The sequence below is a fragment of the Phoxinus phoxinus genome, assembly GCF_949152265.1.
Source record: "Phoxinus phoxinus genome assembly, chromosome: 15".
In the NCBI taxonomy this organism is placed as follows: domain Eukaryota; kingdom Metazoa; phylum Chordata; class Actinopteri; order Cypriniformes; family Leuciscidae; genus Phoxinus; species Phoxinus phoxinus.
In genome coordinates, this window is record NC_136890.1 from 6,385,913 (window position 1) to 6,409,848 (window position 23,936).

The window sequence follows — 23,936 nt, forward strand, 5'->3', positions numbered from 1 at the left end:
GACACAACAATGATTTCCCTCGTGTGTTAATATTTTTCCTTGTAATAATGTATGATTTGCAAAAATGAAAACTGCTGCATCTATTTATATTAGAGAATCAAAGTGGATGCGGGTTAACATTATGGCCAAGCACGCGCCCTTAAAATACCACATCACTAACGCGCAACGCGCCACTGTCTTTAGACTGTTTTTTTCTTGGTCAATGGCGCAATTGCTTTCTAAAACTGGAAAATAGCACCATTGAAGTTTTGCGCCGGAACACGCCTTCTCTTTGCGCTGAACCGCCCCCGCGAGCGCAAGTTCATTTCCTAATTTACCGACGTGCGTCTGTGGAGGGAAAAGTCCGCTGTGCGCGGGTGCAAAATAGGAATGATACATGCGTCAGTGTTCAAAGTCAATTGCGCTGGGTGCAAGATAGGGCCCCTTGAGTCTATATTGTAGTTTGTTTTGGATGAACAAGAGTGGTGGACAACATTTTTTTGACAATGGTTCCTCTCTCGAGTTTTTGACTATAATAGAATTGGCCATGGACCCATTTAACATTGGAGTCAATGGGCATGTCCGAAAATGTCATTAAAACAGCCAATAATGTTCGTTTACAAAACTGTTAAACTCACCGAGTGGTTAGTGGTGTTCGTTGATGATTATAAACAATATATCGTCGCAATATATGATTCCAATCCGTTTATTTTGCTATAGTGGAACTATTTTTTCAGACACTTCACAACCGTGTAACTTCCGCTCAATATTTGAATCTGAAGCGTTAGCACACTCCCGACCACTTGATGGCGATAACCGATGTTTATGTCTCGCTGGACACTCACGGTCACAGTCGAGTTCAACTTCATATTGCACTGGTCAGTGGTCACGTCTTTCAATATTTTCAAGGTTTTGTTTGTTTATTTCGCTTACTCTCCCGGAGCACAGTTGCTCTGCTCGCTAGCCTTATGAGAAACGGAAGCGAGCAAAAAGACTACATCGACCAAATGTAAACAGCCCCCTTTCCGTTTCCGGTAGCGCATTTATATTAACGAGCACTCAGTCCTTCAACAGAATTCAATGGGATTTTACAAAATGACGAATAAAACATGACAGAAACTGTATTTCGCAACACTTTTTGTTTCTGGAACATCAACTAACATCACTAATCACTCGGTGAGTTGCACAGTTTTGAAAACTAATGTTAAAGGTTGTTTTAATGACATTTTCGGACATGCCCATTGACTCCAATGTTAAATGGGTCCATGGCCAATTCTTTTATAGTCAAAAACTCGAGAGGGGAACCAATGTCAAAAAAATGTTGTCCACCACTCTTGTTCATCCAAAACAAACTACAATATAGACTCAAGGTGTTAAATACCGGAATTATCCTTTAATCTATATTATTACACAGCTCTGTGGAATGCCTGATTCTGATTGGTCAATAGCGCCATCCAGCAGTATTTGTTATTCCCAGATAACAACCTCCGAAAACGGATAACACAGGCTCATCCGGGTCACTGAAGTCAGCAGCGCTATACGCTTACTAAACTTTTTTTCTTCGTGGAAGTTTTGCTTTTGGTGAGCTAATAAAATATGAACTCATTCGAATCAATATTTTGTGTGCATTTAATTATGCCATCCAGTATCGTTGACTCACTCTCTCGTTTCAAATGCAGCTGCTGCCATTTTTTTGTTACTATTGTTTTGTACACTGTTGGATTATAGGATAACAAACAAGTACGATTTTAAAACCGTTTCATCTGAATTCAATATCTCTTATCTCCACAATTATTTAAGTGGTGAAATTCTGTGTAATAAGTGTTATGACTGCATACCGTATCCCTTAAATGTCTGTCTAGTTTGAACTTGCCGCGCTCGCAAGTGCTCTCTCCACGGAAGCTTTGCGTTTAAAGAGCTAAGACAATATTTAGACTCAGATCAATATTTTGCGTTTAAAGAGCAAATACAATATTTAGACTCATATCAATATGTTGTGTCTAATTATTTACTTGTGTGGTAAATAAAATAAATAATAAAATTCCGTTTCGAGTCGGGGTCCTCATCATATGTAGGGGCTTTACTCTCAGATAACAACCAGCTGGATGTACATTATCCCTTACTTATACCATGGTCTTGGTGAATACTTGATTCTGATTGGCTGCAGGGTGTCCGTTAAAAAGTGATAGAGGACACCTAAATAAACTGTCAGGCGTAACCAAGGAAACCAAGTTATTGTTTGTAACTTTAGATTTCGATTGTTAAACTAATTAAAATATAAACTAATGTTTTAAAAATGTGTTATTTGGCAAGTGACCATGGTATAAGCGGGTTAATGCCCTTCGAGGTGTCCATTGTCAGGTTTTAATGGACTTCGGCAGAGGCACCTCGCCGTCGTCCATTAAAACCTGACAATGGATACCTCGTCGGGCATTATCCCTTACTTAAAGTCCTCTTGTGGTGAAAGTCAACCTTTTAATGTTGTTTATATGTCTATGTGGTGTTTTTGATATGATTTAACATTCATAAGTCAACACCATTGCTGAGTATTTTCTCTTTAACTTTTTAAAAGTGTACAAGTAGCCTATGTTAAAAATCAGTCATGAAAGTGAACTCTCTTATGAACACTTTTATTTAATAATATTATATTATCCGCAAATACAGTTTGAATTTCTGTAGCAAGTTAGCAACTGCATTTGATTTGGTGAGAATGTCTGAGCTTTTATTGTGATATATCAAGGGTTTAAGGTCTGGCAGGGTCCAGTCAGCGCTAGCCAGTTGATGCCGTAACGTAACCTCACCATCTGACAACAAAGAACACTCTTTCTCCATTGACTGCCATTGAAAAGTATAGCTTGCAATTTCAGGAATGGGCCAATCAGCATTGTCAGGACAGCTCTTTTCAGTCATGCAAGGACAGCTCCTATACTTGAACGGTGAAAGAAAGTTTTGTCAGTGTCACATTTGAATAACATTTCAAATCAGCAAAGAAATCTGACAAAAAGGTCTAAACAAGATACTGTAGTAACAGTACAAATGAAAGACAACCCCATTAGGTTATCTGTGCTGACAGTGACCGGTCAAGATCACCTGCACAGTGTGTTTACAGACGGGCACAGTTCCCCATTTACAGCCCACCTCCTAACACCAGCACCTGTCCAGACATCTGCCTCCTCTCTCTCCTTTACTGCGTCCCAATCCTCCTCGATGCACGTCTCCTGCTGTCTCAGAGCATTGCTGACTACGCTGTTATACTCCAACTTATTCTGTCTCCCCTTTTAAATCTCATACGGCACTGCTGCTTTTAACAGTTTTATAGGTTTCGACAAGCTGTTATCCAATTGAACAGTACGCTTTGTATAAACCCCTGAGGAATATTGTATTGCTCAATGGCTCTTTCACAAATGAGTTGCTCTTTCACAGAGTTCTCAGTTGGGTTTAATTATAAGTGTTTGTATGTATTAATTCACTATTTTTATTGCTCATACTTATGTGATTTGGTGTGATATGCTTTTAAAGGGTAACTCTCGCCAAAATTGAACCTAAGCTCTTTTTGTTAATCTACCCGAGTCAAACTTTCATAAAAACATAATGGAAAGTTGAGAGTGGAAACGGCACTTTTAATATTGACCGTATTTTCGTTTTAGCTCAAAATGCCTTTTGAATGGGAGTGCTGGGGGCACTTCTATGATAGCATCAAAATCGCTGTTTTTAAAACACTAAGGCGGCTCGACACAACATGAAACTGTGCTTGAAGTATCACCAGGGGCTCTACACATGAACTTGAGCATTGACTACATTGTTTGTGTACACAAAGTTTACTAAAAAGAAAGGTTTTGTACGACTCACTTTATCAGTTAGTGTTTCCAGTAGCTGGAATTTTGTCAGTCAAAAGTAGTCGATCTCCGAAATGCAACGTAACATGAGTAAAGATGGAAAGCTCCTAAAGTTTGTTTCCACATAAATTGCCATGATCTAAGTGTCTAAGTTATCATGCTTTTCATTGGAATTACAAGTTCATATTTCTTCATATGGAGCTCATTCCGTTGTATTCGGAGATCGACTACTTTTGACTGACAAAATTCCAGGCACTGGAAACACTAGCTTATAAAGTGAGTCGTACAAAACCTTTCTTTTTAGTAAACTTTGTGTACACAAACAATGTAGTCAATGCTCAAGTTCATGTGTAGAGCCCCTGGTAATACTTCAAGCACAGTTTCATGTTGTGTCGAGCCTTCTTAGTGTTTTAAAAATAGAGATTTTGATGATATCATAGAAGTGCCCCATGCACTCCCATTCAAAGGGCATTTTTACCTCAAATGAAAATATGGTCAATCTTAAAAGTGGCGTTTCCATTCCAATTATTATTTTTACGAAAGTTTGACTAAGGTAGATTAATAAAAAGAGCCTAGGTTCAATTTTGGCGAGAGTTACCCTTCTGAGAGTTACTGTCTGTTGTTATGATTTTTGTCTGGAAGGTGGTGAAAATCCCATAAACCTGATGAAGTGACTCAAGCTATATTTATGGGCCATTTAAAGGGTAACTAAACCCCTGGTCAGAGCCTGACTCCAAAATTCAACTGCAGTAGCCACCGTTCAACTTGAAGAGGGCAGCACTCAGACGTTTTTACACCATATATTGTAGAAATAAAACACTTTATACCCAAATGTCAAAAAAATTACTTGAATCAATGAACAGCATTAATAAAGCCCCAGTCTTACAGATCATTAACTAAAAAAAGTTGTTTTAGGGTTTAGTTACCCTTTAACAACCACATAGACATAAACTCAACCGTTTTGGAAGGAGTAAATACTTCTTTCTTTTTTTCAGAAAATATAAATACTTAAAGTATTAACCTTGTCATTTGAAATTTTAGTTGAAGATTTTAATGGAACAGTTTATTGAACTTTTAGGCATCTAAAAACAATTGCACTTGTGATTTTGTAGAGTATCATATTTGATCATTCAGGCTTCTGTGGCTCATATATTAGTGAGAATATGGAGCTCACACGCGAGGAGGGGAAAAACGCCTCAAAAAAGGCCAAAACTGAGCCAAAATATACAATTTCGAGCAGTTGCTGATATTTCTATGCCCCACAAGTAAGATGAAATTGTGATAGATTGTAAATCAGTGAGATCTTTTAACACTTTGTCTTTAGCAGACAAGTTTTGCCCTCACAATAAAAACTACAGAGCTTTGACCATAAAACTAATCATTTAAATGTCATCTTACCAAGACATATTAATGGAAGATGTAAAATGACAGCTGATATTTATATGCCCCAAAAGTGAGATGAAATTGTGATGGATTATGTAAACCAGTGAGATCTTTATAACAGTTTAGCAGACTACTTGCATAGAATGCTTATACATATCAGCTGTCATTCTATATCTTACATTAATATGTCTTGGTAAGATGATGTTAAAATGCTTAGTTTTATGTTCAAAGCTCTGTAGTTTTTATTGTGAGGGCAAAACATATAATGCAATGCAATACGATGGTGACTGAGAGATGAACAAATGTATAATATTTGAGATTTTTCTAAGAAATGTATGAATAATCAAGTAAATCTAAGTTGCTTCAGTCCAGTAAATGTGCATCTTGAAATATTGCTTACAATAAAAATTAGTCTAATGATTATTTTACAAAAATCTGTAAAGATTTCACAGCAAAATGATACGTGAACCACGACCTGAAGTGGGACGTTTTTACAATTATTGGAAAAGTATAAATCATCAATCAGACGACGGAAGGCTTAGATTGTGTGCAATGAAAAAAACAATGTCAAATTTACTTAATTTTTCTTTGGCAAGTTTTTGCACAAATATTTTTTAAGTAAATTTCAAATATGGAATTAAGTAAAGTAACAAAGAAAATAAGTAATTTTAACTTAGCTAGTAAAAGGTTGAGTAATATCTATTTAGTTGAAGTTTACTTTGCAATACATTTCACTCAAACAATAAAACATTGAATCAAACCACACTTTTAAAGAATATGCTTTAGTTAAAAACATCTCAGAAATTAATACAATAGACATTGTGTGAGACACCATATCTACATTTCAGAAGTTATGCCGTGTGTTGTGAACACACAGACCTCAATACTTGGTAGATAATACACAATGACGATAACATTTAATGGATCGTTTAAGTGTGAATGTGTCATTTTGAGTAGAAAATTAACTCCAAATGTCACAAAATGGCAAGTTACTAATCCTAACAATAAAAGCAGTGATAAAACAGTGTAAATACAGCTAGAAAACAGTGCAAAATGAACCTCATTAATTATTCAAGGCCCAGTGCATGATGGGAACCAGTATCAGAAAAATGTAGTAATTTTACTTAATTTTATAACGTTGATATTTACGCTTTCATTTCTACACGCTTGAATTGAGTACGAATTTACTTCGTTTTTCTATTCTTGCCTGAACTAACTTTTTCATGTAAATCACATTCTTTTTTTCTGTAGTATTTACTTCACCACGTAATTATTTGTATCAGTGTGCGACAGGTTTTTTAGCAATCATGTTCATAATTTAGAGGCCTAATAATTTTTATTAGGCATAATTTTTAACCCTAACCCTAATGGCATATATCAAATATAATACAGTAGGCTTTAGAGGGTTAACTTTGACTCAGATGTTTCTCCTAAAATTTACTACAAAAGTTAAACAGCTTAGATAATTAGATAGTTTGTATTTGACAGACACACCAGTGATCCTCAAACTTAAATGAGATATTTAGTAACATACTGTAGCGTATTGTAAAATGAAACCTCTCCACAGATATGAAGAAAATAAAAAAACTTAGACACCAACAACTGCACAGCTCCATACATCTACAATGTACAATGGCCATAACTTCACACTTGAGTAAGTCATAGGATGGCCAAGCGAGCCTGAATATCCATCCCTCCAGCCTGCTGATTGGCCAGTGGCCTGTGAAAGATCACACACTGTATGGTACATATGTCACATGTGGCACAAACCCAGTGCATGTCACTGCAGTTACACAGGACTTCTTAGAAACGTGGAGTCCAGTGGCAGTAGGTTTAGTTAGGCTAAAACCATCAGGCAAATCATAATAATAGTTATGAAGCAGGGATGAATCATGGCTTTCAAAGCTAGCATTTACTGTATATCAAATACACAAATAAATTATATTTGCAGTGTTTGCATAATTGCAGCTTTGTTGAAATTATTCTGCTCACAAGTGATATTTACCTTTGTTTGTTCAGTTTTTTATTGACAATGTTGTCTGCTCTGTAACAAAGAACAATGTTGTATACAAATTATAGGTTGTAGTGGAAATGATGCCACATCTGATTTGTGCAACAACAACAATGATATATTAATAGTGTGCATTTCCAAAATAAATATAAAATTTTAGTGTATTAATATTTATTTATCTCTGTTTTCATATTCATCATAGTTGAAAGTGTAATATTTCACATTTTAAGCAATAAAACGTATTTCTACATTTTATTTCTATTTCTATTGATGAGCAATAAGCCACAATGACATCATGCTACTTTTATTTTTATTTTTTAAAAACCTCTGATAAGAAAATGGCCTGTTCTTGAAGAAACCGCTGCGATGTGCAGTGATGACAACAGAAGTGGGACCTTTGAGTATGAAATGTTCTTGACTCAATGACTTCCATGTCATGCATCAACAATTCTTCCCATAGGGCACAGACGCTAAACATCCACGATAATACATGACACTTCACATTCCCATCCTCCGATCAAAACAAACACTTTGCCATCCGGTAATAAGGCGGTTGAGTATAGCCTTCCTGATGTTATCGCAACTATTAACATGTTGTCCTTCTGATGCCTTAGCCAGCGGATTAGTGAAGGACAGGCGGAGCGGACGCCCTTGGGCTGAAATGAAGCCAGGCTGGGCTATGCTATAGCTGCCCGCTTTGACACACTCCGGACCCGCATAAAAGACCACTAATCGGATGAGCGATGAATGTCGAGTTGAGCTTTTGGACAGTTTGTCCACTCTTGTCCCACATTTTCATGGCTACCGTCTGATGATGTTCAAGATGCAGTACAGCTCTGCACTTGTACCTAAAATAAACAAGATTATTTGTGTTTTGAGAGGTTTTTGAGAAGCATTTAGATAAAGAAAATAGCCTTTTGGCTGGTCAATACTTCAATACAAGTTCAAGTTCATTTTATTAATATAGCACGTTTTATAACAGCCACCGACTGACCAAAGTGCTTTACAGAACTACAAAATTAAAAGGCAATAATACCATGCATAACAGCATAACACATAAGTACATCAAGCTAAGAACAGCCTTAAACAGGAGTCGCAAAACAGTGTCAGACTCATCAATAATAAACAGAAATGGCAGTATCAGAATTAGATAAATAGAAAAACAGCATCGTACTCAAAGGAGAAAATAAAAAAAATTAAACAGCCTTATTTATAGGCCAAAGAAAACAAGTGCGTTTTAGTGTGACTTAAAAGAGATCACGGAAGGGGCTATCCTCACTTCTATGGGCAAATTATTCCACAGCCGAGACCCAGCCACAGAAAATGCTCGATCCCCTCTGCGTTTAAGTCTGGAGTGCGGGACTAATAACAGATTCTTGACACTTGATCTCAGACTTCTTGACGGGGTATATGGTTGTAGCAGTTCAGATACAGTAGGTAGCTCGGTGCTTGGTTGCATAGAGATTTGTACACAAATAAAAGGATTTTAAAATAAATTCTGAGATTAATGGGCAACCAATGAAGAGACCTCATAATTGGGGTGATATGGTCACTTTTCCGACTATTTGAGAGGAATCTTGCGGCGACATTTTGCACCAATTGAAGACGAGTAGTTTGATTTTTCGAGATATTGCAATAAAGTGAATTGCAGTACACGTGTGGTGATAAAAGCATGAACAGCCATCTCATTTAGGATTGAGACATTGCAAAATTTAAAGACTCATCCAGTAGAACGCCCAGGTTCCGTACACGTGAAGATCTAAAAGCCGATAGTCTGCCTAGGTCGAATGTGGCAGCCTGGGGATTAACAGTGGACCCAAAAACAATCATCTCTGTTTTGTTTTCATTAAAAAATTAAAAAATGTGGTCCAGCCAAAATTTTACTTAGTCTAGACAACCTAATGATGAAAGGGCGGAGGGATCATTTCTCTTGATTGGAACATACATTTGAGTGTCGTCTGCATAACAGTGAAAAGATACCCCATGTCTTCTTAGAATGGTGCCCAGTGGTAGCATCTAGAGAGAAAATAGAGAAGGCGCTAAGATAGATCCTTGCGGAAGACCACAGGTTAGATGCGCAACAGAAGAGGAGGAATTTCCTAACTTTACTCTGAAAGTTCGACCCGAAAGTTCGATAAATACTCAATGTCACTGTAATTCTCACAATTTGTTATTCCATGGTGTGTTGGTTGAATTTATTGCCATATGCTTCACAAGCGATTCCATAGCAGATACAGATTCAACATTCAACAAATAATTAAATAAATACACTTAGAAAAAAAGTTGTATATACAATAGTTGTATATAAAAGATTCTTTAAATGTACTTGTGATAAATATTGTAAAAGTTTTTCTGGGTAATCTCGTAACTGCAAGTTATAAAGTCAGAATTGTGAGAATTTAAACTCCCAATTCTGCAAATTTTTGCTCAAATTGAGACATTGAGTCTCTGCAAGACATAAAATAGCCATTCTTAAATAAAAAAAATCCGCTCAAAATCCAGTTTTTTTTTCTTGCAATTGCAGGTTTATATCACGCAATTCTGACTTTATAACTCACAGTTGCAAAAAAGTTTCAATTCTGAGAAAAAATTCTGAATTGTGAGATGTAAACTCGCAGTTACGAGAAAAAAAGTCGTGATTACCTTTTTTTTTTTTTTTGGAAGAAACAAGTTCATTTTGGTGTTTTTTCGCCCTTCAAATGTCCATGAGTCAGCTGTATGTAATGTTATTATGATTTATTTAAAAATCATGATTCAAAGTGAGTTAATGTGACTAAACATTTGGTGTTGGTTTATATTTTAAACTAAATGTCTAAATTTTTGGAAGAAAATTTGAGTGCTTCTGTCCCATGCAAAAGTCAATGACTAAAGTTTAAAATGTTGTGGATGGCGGGCAGGTTGAGTGCTACAAGTCCCTATGATCCCTCGTTGTACAGTAAATCTACAGGATTCTTACATCCATTTCATCACCCGTCATAAATCTGGTCACTTAGAAATAGCCTATTATAGCACACTTCTACTCAACAAGCTGCATGAGTTGAGGAATCATTCATGGCTTCAGCAGAAACAACATGGGACGAGTTATGTGCCGAAGCTTAATATTTAGGGATAGGGGTTTGTTCAAATCCCTAATCCTATCAGAAAAAATAGTAGTGATGCCTGCCTTAGCATCTGTTTTTATGTCTCCGCCCATTATGATGCAGTCAGCCACAGCAGGATGAATTATTACAATGACCAAAATGTCCTTAACATAACTGTCCAGCTCTAGCATTTCATTAGAGATAATAACTCTCCTGAAAGCTCATGTAAATGGCCTAAAAGACTGCATTAATCATTTCAGCATGGAAATGGACCAGAAGAACAAGACATGGCAAATGCCGCAAACACTCAAAGCACAGTTCAAGGACACCCATGTTATGTTCACTTGCATATTAACAGCAATACTAGCCCGTGTGTAGAAATGGGAAATAATTTTCTTAAAAGCTACACTCTAAAAAATGCTGGGTTGTTTTAACCCAAATTTGGGTAAAATTTGAACGAACCCAACCATTCACTTTAAAAAATGCTGGGTTGTTTCAACCCAATTTTGGGTCAAATATGGACAAACACAGCCGTTGGGTTACATTTTTAAATAAAAATTTTAACCCAACATTTGGGGTCTGTCCATATTTGACCCAAAATTGGGTTGAAACAACCCAGCATTGTTTAGAGTGTAGGTGATTTTTTCCAGAAACATTTGTTTTATGCTGGTTGAAGGTCTCTTCACATCCTGATAGCAATTACTAAGTTAAGTGGTCTAAATGTATTAATACGTGTATTTCTATTGCACCTTGCTCTCGCAAACATCATTCATCATCAGCGCGTTTCATGCTACGCAGAGTTAGACAGATGTCACGGTACGGACGTCATGGTTCAGACGAATAAAGTGAGTCACAGGCGATCCACACTCCAATCCAGAAGGGGGCGTGCGCGGTAATGCAACGCTGTTTGCTAAAAGCCACAGCAGGAAAAAGAGCAGAAGAAGAGACTTATGAACCAACCCAAAGCAAGAGTTCAGATGCACGCAAGAGCTTGCTATACGTTGAGTTTCGATTAATTTTAGTGACGTTACACAAATTTCACGGAAAGGAAACCGGCACAGCAGAAAGCAGCATCCTGTTTGTTTTCTTTATTTTGCAATAGCACAATGTTTTATTTTTTATTGCTAGTGTACACATTTCGAATGATGTCTTTCTTTTATCTGGATGAGTATTTGAAATGGTTTCTGCTGTTATAATGAGGGGGGTCGTGTTCAGACAGCATACCAACTACCTCAGGTGGGACTAAATGCACTCTCAGAAGAAAAAAAAAGTACAAAACTGTACCTTTTAAGGTACAAGTGGCCATCACTGGGGTGGTACCCTGAAGGATACATTTCCGTACCTTTAATGCGAGGTACACAATTGTATCTTATAACTTTGTACCATTTAAGGGGCAATTTTGTACCCCAAGGAACGATTGTGCATACTGCAATAAAAGCACAAAATTGTACCTTATTAAAGCCGCAGGTGTGAGTCGTGACAAGAATTGTTAATCGCACATAAAGGCTCATCAGACATTACTCAGCAAACATAATCAGAGTTATGAAAAAGTCCTTTAAAACAGTAACGTAACTGTTGACGTAGAAAAGACGTCCACGGAGGAGCCGGAATGAAAGTTTTTATGACATCTTTTTTTTACGTGTTCTGCGCGTCCGATATAGACGTTCATCGAACGTTCGTACACGGTTAAAAACTAGTTCAAATGTGGCCATAGTGGACATATTTTCAACATCATTTATGGTCTCATTTAGACAATTACTGTTTCTGGACCAAATAAACACTCTCATGATGCACTAAATTAAAACTCATGTTTATTTCAATGTAATTTCCTTCTGTAATTGCAAAGCAACTCACAGACAGTTTGTGTTTGTCCAAAAACTATGAACATAAAAGACACTGTAAATCACACATCTTTGGATCATGAGAGAAACCAGATCTGAAGGAAAGACTTTCTGGCTCAGACTCTTGTGCTGCCCTTAATCACAGACATAAAATACAGATACTTTGGCTATTTCTGTCAGACATCTATAGATGATCTTAGGCCCTGTTTACACGAGAACGCTCGCGGGTGAAATCTAATGTTGTCAGATGCATTGGCATTTATAGCCGCCCACTTCGTGGAACTGCATTATTGGCACCAATAGCATTCAATTATAACTTATTTTGAGGCGGATCTAAAGGATGTGCACACAATGTTTTGAGCAAGTGTATGATGTAGTCACACACAGACATCAAGATTTTGCATATGATTCACAACAATAGTGACAATAAAAAACAAAACAAAGCTTCATGCTGCAATGCATGATGGGTAGCTTTCATTGTACAAAACTCATCCTTGATTCCCAAGCTTTTTTGTTTTGCTTGTCAACGTTGTTGTTTATGTCCAAAATCTTGATGTCTGTTTGTGACTACAGTACATGACACATTTTCTCAAAACATTGTGTACACATGCTTTTTATCCACCTTCAAATAAGTGATAATTGTAATGCTATTGGTGCCAATATTTTAGTTCCACATGGTTAGTGGTTATAAATGCCAAATATACAGTCAAAAGTTTAAACACAACATTAAGTGCTCATACAAGGAGCCGATGACAGCTGATCTTGCTTTATCTTGGCTATCTCTGCCACAACAATTGTGTGTTACAAACACACAGTTATAGCAGTAAAAGAAAAGCTAACACAAGAAGAATGAGGAACAAGAGCCCAACTAATGCAAACCCTGATTACCACAATGGTGACTTAAAATTAAACAAATATAAACATCCAAACAATGTAAGGAAATTACATTGAAACAAACATGAGTTTTAATAAATTGTTGAAAATATGTCCACAATGGCCACATTTGAACTAGTTTTCAACCTTGTACAAAGGTTCGATGAACGACTTTTTCAACGTACGACTTTTGCGGCAAAGACGTTGAAAAGACGTCTTTAGGACATCATTTTGCATAGTGGTGGACTTTTAAAATCGAAAAGTCTTTTTTATTCTTTTTAATATCATCAAGTGTGTTAACAATGCAATAAATATCCGTACCGCTTCTGTGCTGTCAATTTTACTTTAATTAGTAATCACTTGATTTTCCGTTTGATGGCCGTTTATAATAAAAATGTCTTGTGTGGCCTAACAAAATGTCGCAATCCCAACGGCAGGACATTTTTGGTCTCAAAATGTAAAAACTGAGATAACCACAAATTACAATGAGTAGCCCTGCAAATATATATAAATAATAGTGTTTGCCAGTTTTTATAAAAAAAAATTAAAAAAAGGTATGAGAGGCTAAGGTATGAACGTTTATAGTCCATGGATAAAGGCCGTTGTCACATCGAGGAGAAGCCTCGAGAGAAGCCTGTTTACATCCAAAACTAAAAAGTTGTACCTGGAACATAATTGTACCCTAAGGACCTATTGTGTACCTTTTAAAGGTACAGTTATATATTTTGTACCCTTTTTTTGCTAAGAGTGTGCTGATAGGTGGAACAAACTGTAATTTGCACTACTGTCTGGTCAAAATTAGTGAAAAGTAACCTAGCAATGGAGATTTGTAGCTTTTTCCTGTTGTACCGAACTCGTATAGAACAGTAACCCCAAAACGGAGGTATACCGAACCATGACTTCTGTGTACCGTTACACCCCTAATATGAAGAGATAAATTGTTTACAATAAGATCTATAACATGCCTTTACAAAATAGACAGAGTGAATTTTCATTTCAAGCTGACTTTCTCAGTCTCTTTCACTTTCAATGCATGGAAAACAGTAGCTGGGTCAGTCCATCTCAAGTGTTTAAAACATTTGAAACACACTTTTTTTTAGCTTTAAAGCTACACTGTTGCAACTTAATACATTAAGTTGATTCTTAGCAAAAAACACTTTGTTCTTTAAAAATGATATGTGCTCATTCGTGTGTAATTACTTCCACCGACTAATCAAGTATTCTCGTAAGCGTAGAATCTGCCATTCAGAATCATAGACAGTAGGTCAGAATACATACGAGCCATGTTGCGCCTCCATCTTGAAAATACATTAGCCAAAGAGGGACATACCTGGAAATTCAAGCTTCGCCTTTCGCGCTTTTACACTTAGTGATGAATGCGAGGGGGAGATTACTCGCGACTGCCAGCAGATTTGAAATAATACGGCCACCGTAGGAGTTAAAACGCCCTCGGAATGGCAGGGGCTAGAAAGTAATATTCAGTTGGTAGTCATATACAATTTCACCGCTAGATGGGAGTAAATCCTACACAGTGTAGCTTTAATAATTTCATGTTGATGCAAGTACATCATGTCCTATCTAGAGTACATATGTTGATATGCTAATTAAATAATCACTCAAACGCTAAACACAAACAGATGTTTGTTTCATATGTTTTCATGTTTCTCTAGCAAAATATCAAAACATGTTTCCGAATAGTTTTAATGCCTATAGTTGTGTTCTTTCTAACCCATCTGTGTGGACTCATGCCAGGGCTCATCTGTTTCTTTGGCTTATTAGGCTAGTACTCATTCCATTCAGGTCTTGAGCAGGAAACTGTTTTTGGCATTATGACAGCTGTTTGATGGAATTACTCATTCAGGAATTGAACACAGGTGGAGAGACATGCTTGGTGTGAGCTGGTAATGAGTCCTCTCACTGCCACAGAGGGGGAATCATATGAGATGAGCATGCTGAAGTTCTACTTATTTTGTCATCTCATTGCATAAAGCAAACAACGGTGTGACGGTCAGTGTTCCTTGACAGACCATATCTGTGCAAAGGCATCACTGTGCAAAAAAAAAACTCAATTTTATCCAGCATACAGGGTCTGTTGAAACCCAGGCTCATTGGAAAAACATGACAAAACTGCAAAAATGTACCTGTACATAAATTTCACTATAGTTTCCATTTGAATTGAACACTAGAAGCAGTAAAATGCAACAATTTCTATTACTTTTCACACAAATTATCGATAAATAAAGTTATTTTTGCGTAGTTCGTTGCACATTGCTATGACCTCAAAACTCTTGATTTGCATGATTTGTAAACTAATACATTTTGACGTTTAAATCACATTACTAGCTCCATATATATGGCTTTTCTGACATAGTAAACTTGCTTGGTAGCTCACCTGGTACAGTGTTACACTTGCGAAATGGAGAGCTCGGATATGAGTATCGTGAAACATGAGTCACGACACCGCATAAAAGAGCTTGAAGACTTGTAGTAGAAGCAAGCTAAAATGGCATGGTTGGTTCAGCAAATGTGTTTATATCTTAGATCAGCTTTTGTTTACAGTATTGGTTAGGTTTAAAGCAAGTAAGTGTAAGTGGTACGATAATTTCAAATCCATTAGATTAGAGCATTGACCTTTTAGCACCATTCACAGTACATTTCAATTCTGAACTGCCATGATAAGAATAACAACCAATATTCTTATCACCAACACAACCATGATAAGAATAACAACCATACAAGAAATGTAATATCATTCAGCAAATATGTACCCACAGCCAGGCTTAGGAGTATTTCAAGTAAATATTTTATGTCAAATGGTTAATTTTAAACTAAAATAAAAGTTACATAGTGCACCTTTAAGACAGTTATTCTAAAACCTCAGTGCATCATGTTGCCTTTTTTTAAATTACTTTTCTTAACTATTTCCTTTTATACTGTAGTTCTTCTCTCTTTAAAAGGTACATGAGCATTTTTAAAACTTTTATTCTGTAAGATGCCAGTTGAAATGTAGAAATTCTTAGCTTTGATACTTGGTACTGAAATATGGGCCTCATATCTTCTAATAGGAACATTCCCAGCAAAGTCATATCAGAATATTCTAAAAGGGCCATTTTTACATAAAGTCACATAAACATATTTCTGTCATGACAACTCGCGGAGTGATTGGCTTGGTAATGGATATGACAGTGTTATATGTTTGGTCTTGGCGGAATAGATCTGCTACGATGCTGCTGCTGTTATTGGTGCTATAGAGCAACTACGGGACTTGCTACTGCCAATACATACATGACACGCTGCTGTGAGCATAACTGTGCGTTCACACCGCCACCGGCGAGAGCGTCAAAGTGGCCGGAAGTCATTCATTTTCAATGAGAGCCGGCGGCGAGGGCGGTGCCGCGCATCTTGGACAGCGAGAGCGCCGAGGAGAGTTGAAATCAGGTCAACTTTATGGTAATGAGCTATGACGCGGTTCGGCAGCAACCAATCGGAATGTAGAAGTGCTCCGTTTGAGAGGATTCCAGGGAACGCAGTCCTGTAAACTTTGGTTCCGACCACAGTTCCCAAGAAAAATAGAGGAGAGGTTGATCATTTGAACTTGATAAGGCGCGCAACACTATTTATAGGCAAGATTTATAATGCAAATTAGAATAGCACTTAACCATGAACACAAAAGCCACACCACACAAATGGCTTTTAATTGGTTTATTTTGTTACCAAACATGTCACTATAATTGTTAAGTTCTTTCCATCGATCAATTTTCTGCAAAAATAACGATCGTCATGCTTGTTTGCTTTGTGGTGCCTTTAAATAAAGTTTAAAAAAAGAACAAGCATTCCATCTACGTCAGAGCCCAGAGTGTCCACGAATCTTTCCACGGCGTTGTTGGCTGGGCGCTGTGAACGCACAGTAAGACATGCTGCTGCTGCACAATATAGTATACATGAATTACCCGTAGCAGATCTATACAGGTGGAGCTGGGGAGGTGGAGGGTTTCTAAAAACGCACTGCACTGCTAAGGCAAATGCTAAGTATTTGAAGGTTGAGCAGCGCAGCGAGCTCATTGGCTGCTGATACGTCAGGAACCAATCAGTTGCGCCCTATAGATAATGATGTGATCATGAACAGGTGAGTTAAAGGACCTATTAGCCTGCGCCATCTAGAGTTTCATGACAGAACTTTGTATTTGTACTTTTGAAGTCAGAATGCATGTACTCTTGTGCATCCAACCTTTAAACCACATCAAATAAATAATAATAAAAACCAAATAGAAAAGCAATCTGTGGCCGGACACAGTGATTTCAGAATGAATGGAGAACAGACATGAACCGAAACATGGTGTTAATAGTGTGAGTTTTCTCTGGATTTGGCTGTGAGCACATTAGTGATGCACCTATCAGAAACAAGTGTTGAAGAGAGCTGTGTAATAAAACAATATGTATTCTAGTAATCTTCCATGCTGATTACACAGTGCTTGTTCTTTGTATCTGCTTGGCTCAGACAGACAGAGAGGCAAGCTGTGTCCCTAAACCTCAGGCAGAGGCTGAAGCATCACTCCTCTGTTTCATTACAGCTGAGTTGACATCTATCGGCCTCCAGAAAGTAGGCCATTTGCACAATTTGGTCATTGACTCCTCCAGTTGTGTATAGATATTAAGAGGCTTTACGGGGATATCAGTGTGCGAACATCTTTATGTCTCTATCCTGAATAAACTACTCACACACACGTGGTCTGTATGTGTGTGTTTTCAGGAGAAATAAGGACAGGAAACAAAGAAAGTGTTTGAGAGCTTCTAGTGGAAAAAAGACATGTAGAAGCGAAACAATGTGTTATCTTCTGAGAAGCAAACGGCAGCTCTATGGGATACGTGATTCTGATTGGACAGTCGTGGCATTCTGCGGTCAAATGTTTGGTTTAATAACCACTAAACGGTTTTAACTATTTCCCCAGGCAAACAGTTTCCTACATTGCGGATTTTAGTTTCATGCTTTTCCCTATTTTAGTATTTATCTACTGGTATTTATGTCTCAGGGGTGGATTTTTAATCTGTTGAAGAATTTACAGATTAAATATTAACTAATAAAAAATAAAAATATATTTTTGTTACATGAAAATCACACTGACTTTCATATAATAAACTGACTTGCCAACTTTTTACCATTCCTTCATAATTTATTTATGCTACTTTCAAATGTGTACCTTTTGCAAGGCAGTGGTTGTCAAATTAATCTTTTTTTTTGCACATAACTGCCCCAAAATAAAAATCTACTGACCCTCATATCTCTCCAAACATATTTGACTTAACATATACTGTATGCCTGAAGGATGAGAGGATGGTAATTGTAACTCAAGCTCCAAAAAGCACATACAAAAGTACCATAAACATAGTTCATATGTTTCGTGTGCATTATTGCAAGCCTTCTGAATGTTTTATTAAAGGAAAAACAGACAGTAATTTAAAACGTAGTCACTTAAACATCTTGACCTACACCAGTTTTTATTCTTTTTACATAAGCACATGCAGTAATCAAAGAATAACGCTACAGAAAGCTCATTGGTTCTCGCATAATCAATGCATACAGTATATTTCCATTTTGAAAGTAAAATTATGTTATGTTAATTATGTTAAACAATACACAATGTGGTGGAAATTATATTTGTTAGTTAAATTAGAATGATATTTCAGAAACAAATGACAAAAAATTATTATTTTTACTGGACAAATTAAACTAGTGAGAGTCTTAGGAGAGTTTATTTTCTTAAAGTCATCAGAGCTAAAAATGGCCATAACTTTTACAAAAAAAAAAGAAGAAGAGAGATTTAATTTCCTTCCTTTACATGTTCCGTAAAACAAAATGACTGGACATTCTTGTGTTGGCATTAGCTGTGAATGGGAATCTGGATCTTTTCATAGAGAGATGAGCTGCTAATCTCAATTGTAATGGTCTCACCAAAAGAGCTCATTGAACCACTGAATCCCCAGATTCAGCCCTGAAAACCATCAGCTCGCTCATGAATGCTTTATACTTGTTCTTGTTTTAGCACGGTTTCAGCTTCATCCCTTTCCCACCGTTCATCTAAACTTCATGTCTTGTCTTTCATCTGCAGATGGGAAATACCTCGGAAACTACCCTTTTTGTTTCCAGAATCCCGAAGGAACACGATGTCTTCATGGGTTCCATATACACAACCTTCTGTGAGTCCACTTACTGACAAGTGATACTGTTTATATATTATTTATTGAATTTGTAGACATTATTTATAAAGCAGACAGGAGAGACAGAAAAGTTGAGGGAGAGAGAGGAGAAATAGGATGAGGATTTCTTCATATTGGTTTCAAATGTTTTTGAAAAACTTTTAACCCTTATGTTTTCAGCCACTATGGGGTATTTTTGAGTCTTATTTTGGCCATAACTTTTTCCGTGTTTCAGCAAATGGAATGATTTTTGGTGACAAAGCTTATTTTTACACATATTTTAGGAAAATGCTTTGAAAATTTTCAAAAACTCAACAGTACACTCTGGGCAAATTCACTACCCTTTCGTTATGTTCGTGGCTGAAAACAGCCACTACTTTAAACTGCTGTAAAAATTGATCAGATAAATATTTTTTTGCCATTTTTTTTGCATAAATCTATTAATCAACCTCAGTCCTGTTCAAAACTACTAAATGTTTTTAAAAAAATCAAGATTTTAACTCTTTAATTGCCAAATTCATAAATTATGTAACTGATTTGGGAGGGGAAAAAACACAAAATTACTTATTTTCAATATAAAATGTGATTGTGGACTGGATTTTTTTTTACCTTTTATCACAGTCTTGGACATGTCAAAGATTAGAAACAACATTGGTTTTGATGCATTGTTAGTTTTTGTGCAGCATCAGATTTTAACTTTTTCTCCCTCATTTACTGTTCGTGGCTGTTTTTGCCCCATTGACTTCCATTATAACCAAATTTTTTGATTGCAAAGCCATGACACCATAAAATCATGCATTTTTGATTGTTGGTGGTTTTCCCTGTTGGGAAGAGGTAAAAATTAAAAATTTTACTGTTGATAACCAGGTGGCACCATTAACCCTTTATATAGGCCTGTGCAAAAAAAAGCTTAGTTTCTGGCTTTTACATGGAGTTATATGGAGTATAATAGCATAATAAAGTGTGTGTGTGTGTGTGTGTGTGTGTGTGTGTGTGTGTGTGTGTGTGTGTGTGTGTGTGTGTGTGTGTGTGTGTGTGTGTGTGTGTGTGTGTGTGTGTGTGTGTGTGTGTGTGTGTGTGTGTGTGTGTGTGTGTGTGTGTGTGTGTGAGTGAGAGAGAACTCACCTTGATGCGTCTGAGAAAATCAAAATATGCACCTCAGCTCTCAGAACTACATGGAGTAAACAAAAACCAAGTAAGTGTATTTATGCATCTACCTTTTGATGGTGAGAAATGCAGACTAAACAAAAACTAAGCAAGTGGATTTGAACACTTGCATGCAAGCCTGCTGGTCATTTGATGGTGAGAAGAGCAGCAAGCAACATGAGAAAGGGCTTGACTTGCAGTGAAGTTCTAGAGATGATCATGCAGCCTGACCCCTCCAGCGAGCTGCAGGATGTATTGTCTTCTCCCTCTGACACCACAGACTCAGGAGAGGCAGATCCTGATTTGGATGTGGCACCCTCATCATCCTCTCTAGCTTCCACTGAAGGCGAGGGGGATTCGGAAGATCCTGGGTCTGGGTGGATTGGGAGAAACGGCGAAGTGTGGTTTTCCACCAACGCGGAGACAACTCCCTTTCTTCAGCCTGCCAGAGGCGTGACTTCATGGCCGACGAGATGATTGACCTCATTGTCAGCATGACCAACCTCCAAAACGCAGAGCTCTGGTGATTTCTTGAATCTTGAGAGGGACATGGTGGCTCTAAAAATCGCACGACCACTGTGATCATCCCACAGGCAACGTGTGGACTCCCCTCTGGACCTGTAGACGCCGGCCAAAATCAGTAGCCCCATGTAGGCACGGAGATCTGTGGAGTCCACCCCGGTCCAGTTTCTCATTGTGCGGCGCCCGTAAAAAACAGATTGAACACAGAATCAATGTTCTGGGCCCTTGCGATGGCATAGCGCGTCGGCCATGAAGTCACGCCTCTGGCAGGCTGAAGAAAGGGAGTTGTCTCCGCGTTGGTGGAAAACCAAACTTCACCGTTTCTCACAATCCACCCAGACCCAGGATCTTCCGAATCCTCCTCGCCTTCAGTGGAAGCTAGAGAGGATGATGAGGGTGCCACATCCAAATAATGGTCTGACTCTCCTGAGTCTGTGGTGTCAGAGGGAGAAGACAATACATCCTGCAGCTCGCTGGAGGGGTCAGGCTGCATGATCATCTCTAAAACTTCACTACAAGTCAAGCCCTTTCTCATGTTGCTTGCTGCTCTTCTCACCATCAAATGACCAGCAGGCTTGCATGCAAGTGTTCAAATCCACTTGCTTAGTTTTTGTTTAGTCTGCATTTCTCATTATCAAAAGGTAGATGCATAAATACACTTACTTTGTTTTTGTTTACTCCATGTAGTTCTGAGAGCTGAGGTGCATATTTTGATTTTCTCAGACGCATCAAGTTCTCACACACACACACACACACACACACACACACACACACACACACACACACACACACACACACACACACACACACTTTATTATGCTATTATACTCCATATAACTCCATGTAAAAGCCAGAAACTAAGCTTTTTTTTGCACAGGCCTATATAAAGGGTTAATTGTGCCACCTGGTTATCAACAGTAAAAATTACAAATTTTACCTCTTCCCAACAGGGAAAACCACCAACAATCAAAAATACATGATTTTATGGTGTCATGGCTTTGCAATCAAAAAATGTGGTTATAATGGAAGTCAATGGGGCAAAAACAGCCACGAACAGTAAATGAGGGAGAAAAAGTTAAAATCTGATGCTGCACAAAAACTATCAATGCATCAAAACCAATGTTGTTTCTAATCTTTGACATGTCCAAGACTGTGATAAAAGGTAAAAAAAAATCCAGTCCACAATCACATTTTATATTGAAAATAAGTAATTTTGTGTTTTTTTCCCTCCCAAATCAGTGACATAATTTATGAATTTGGCAATTAAAGAGTTAAAATCTTGATTTTTTTTAAAAACATTTAGTAGTTTTGAACAGGACTGAGGTTGATTAATAGATTTATGCAAAAAAAATGGCAAAAAAATATTTATCTGATCAATTTTTACAGCAGTTTAAAGTAGTGGCTGTTTTCAGCCATGAACATAACGAAAGGATGGAAATTTGAACAATGCACAAGGGTTAAACCATTTTCAATAACGGATTACATTTAATGACTCTAAATGGTGAAGCCATAAAGTAAAAAGTACATGTTTTCCCTTACATTTTAAATTCACGTGGAACCATCCTAGGCTACTCATTATTCTAAAAAGAATATGAATAAATATATATATATATTTTTTTTTTTACAAAAATAATGAATTACCGTATTATTATTATTAAAGGGACAATATGTAGGAATTACTCCCATCTAGTGGTGAATTTGTATTTTGCATTCAAACTAATTTTGCTCTGCAGCGCCTCGCTTTTTCAAATGCGCGTTGCATCTACGGTAGGCGATATGTACCAAAAAGCTTTGACAGGATGTCTTGAAACATTTTTATAGCTTTAATAGCTTATCTTTCCCCACACATATGAACTGTGATCATGCAATAACAAACTTTACATCGTGATGCTGAGCCACAGTGAAATGATAGAAAAGACATTAGCATTGCTACTCGCTACTCGACGAATAGCAATTCGCCTCATTCGCGCAAACTGGACGCGCAAATGAGGCTTGCTTCTGCCGCGCTAAACACCACGCCGCAGGACCGTCTTTACATTGACTTAACATTGAAATCACTCGTGCCAGACACTCGAGTGAGTGAGTAATAATTTTAAAATAAAATTGACTTTAATCAAACCACGGATCCGTGATAAGTTTTGTGATCCGTCTTGCCACTAGTGTAGTAGCACTATGATCACTTAGAGGGGAGGATACATTTATCCCCACCGGGGATAAAAATAATTAAGCAGAGGCAGGGATACATTGACCAGAAAGGGGGAAATCCCACGCATTTTTTCCCCATCTGTATGTTGGTTGAAACACATAACTTTGTTGGTTGCACCACATTACAAAAATGATGCCAAACTACAAATACTAATACAAACTAAGAAAGTTTTCTTTGTCTAATTATGATAGCCCGGACAGTTTTTAAATAAATAAAAAAACATTCTCATCACAGAAGAGGTGTATTCAAGTATTTGTATTTAAAGTATGAATTACATTTTAAATGTATGAATTAATAGATACGACAAAAAATGCCATTGACCCAGAAAACAAAATGTACATACATGTACGCATTTGGCAGACGCTTTTATCCTAAGCGACTTACATTGCATTATCCTATACATTTATATATAGGTATGTGCAATCCCCTGGGATCGAACCCACAACCTTGCATTGTTAACACAATGCTCTTACCACTGAGCTACAGGAAAGCTGTACTTCATGTTAGAATAAGAGTACTTAGCTTTGAAAGTATATCCTTGCTCTAGTGGTCTCTCATATTTCTGCTAAACTGATAATTCCTTGAATGGTTAGCTGTGGTTTGCACTTGGGGATGACCTTGAATTGTCTAAATCATTACACGAAACATCCCAAGGTATTGATAGAGGTTTTTTCACATTACAGCATAGCTAAATAAGCATGACAGCTACCACCAGGATGTGAGGTTACATGCTTGATGAACTGAAGACTGATAAATCCAAATAATAAAACCAAAACCCACATGGAATTTCTGAGGGGAAACCATGTCAAATTAGCCTTTGACAGTTGGCCTACAAATTGACGTCACAACTAAACAATTCTGTTT

General features: G+C 37.3%; 1 protein-coding gene across 6 annotated transcripts in view; it reads left to right on the forward strand.

Annotated features, from left to right (window-relative positions):
• Positions 1-23,936, forward strand: part of opn7d (opsin 7, group member d) — a 75,881-nt gene that overhangs the window by 32,025 nt on the left and 19,920 nt on the right. For all 6 annotated transcript variants that reach the window (XR_013800571.1, XR_013800572.1, XR_013800573.1 and 3 more), the window contains one exon: positions 19,111-19,198. Coding sequence is in view for 2 of the 6 variants with exons in the window: in XM_079638462.1 (XP_079494588.1) it covers positions 19,111-19,198 (88 nt within the window). In the remaining 4 variants the exon portion in view is untranslated. The remainder of the gene's footprint in view (positions 1-19,110; positions 19,199-23,936) is intronic.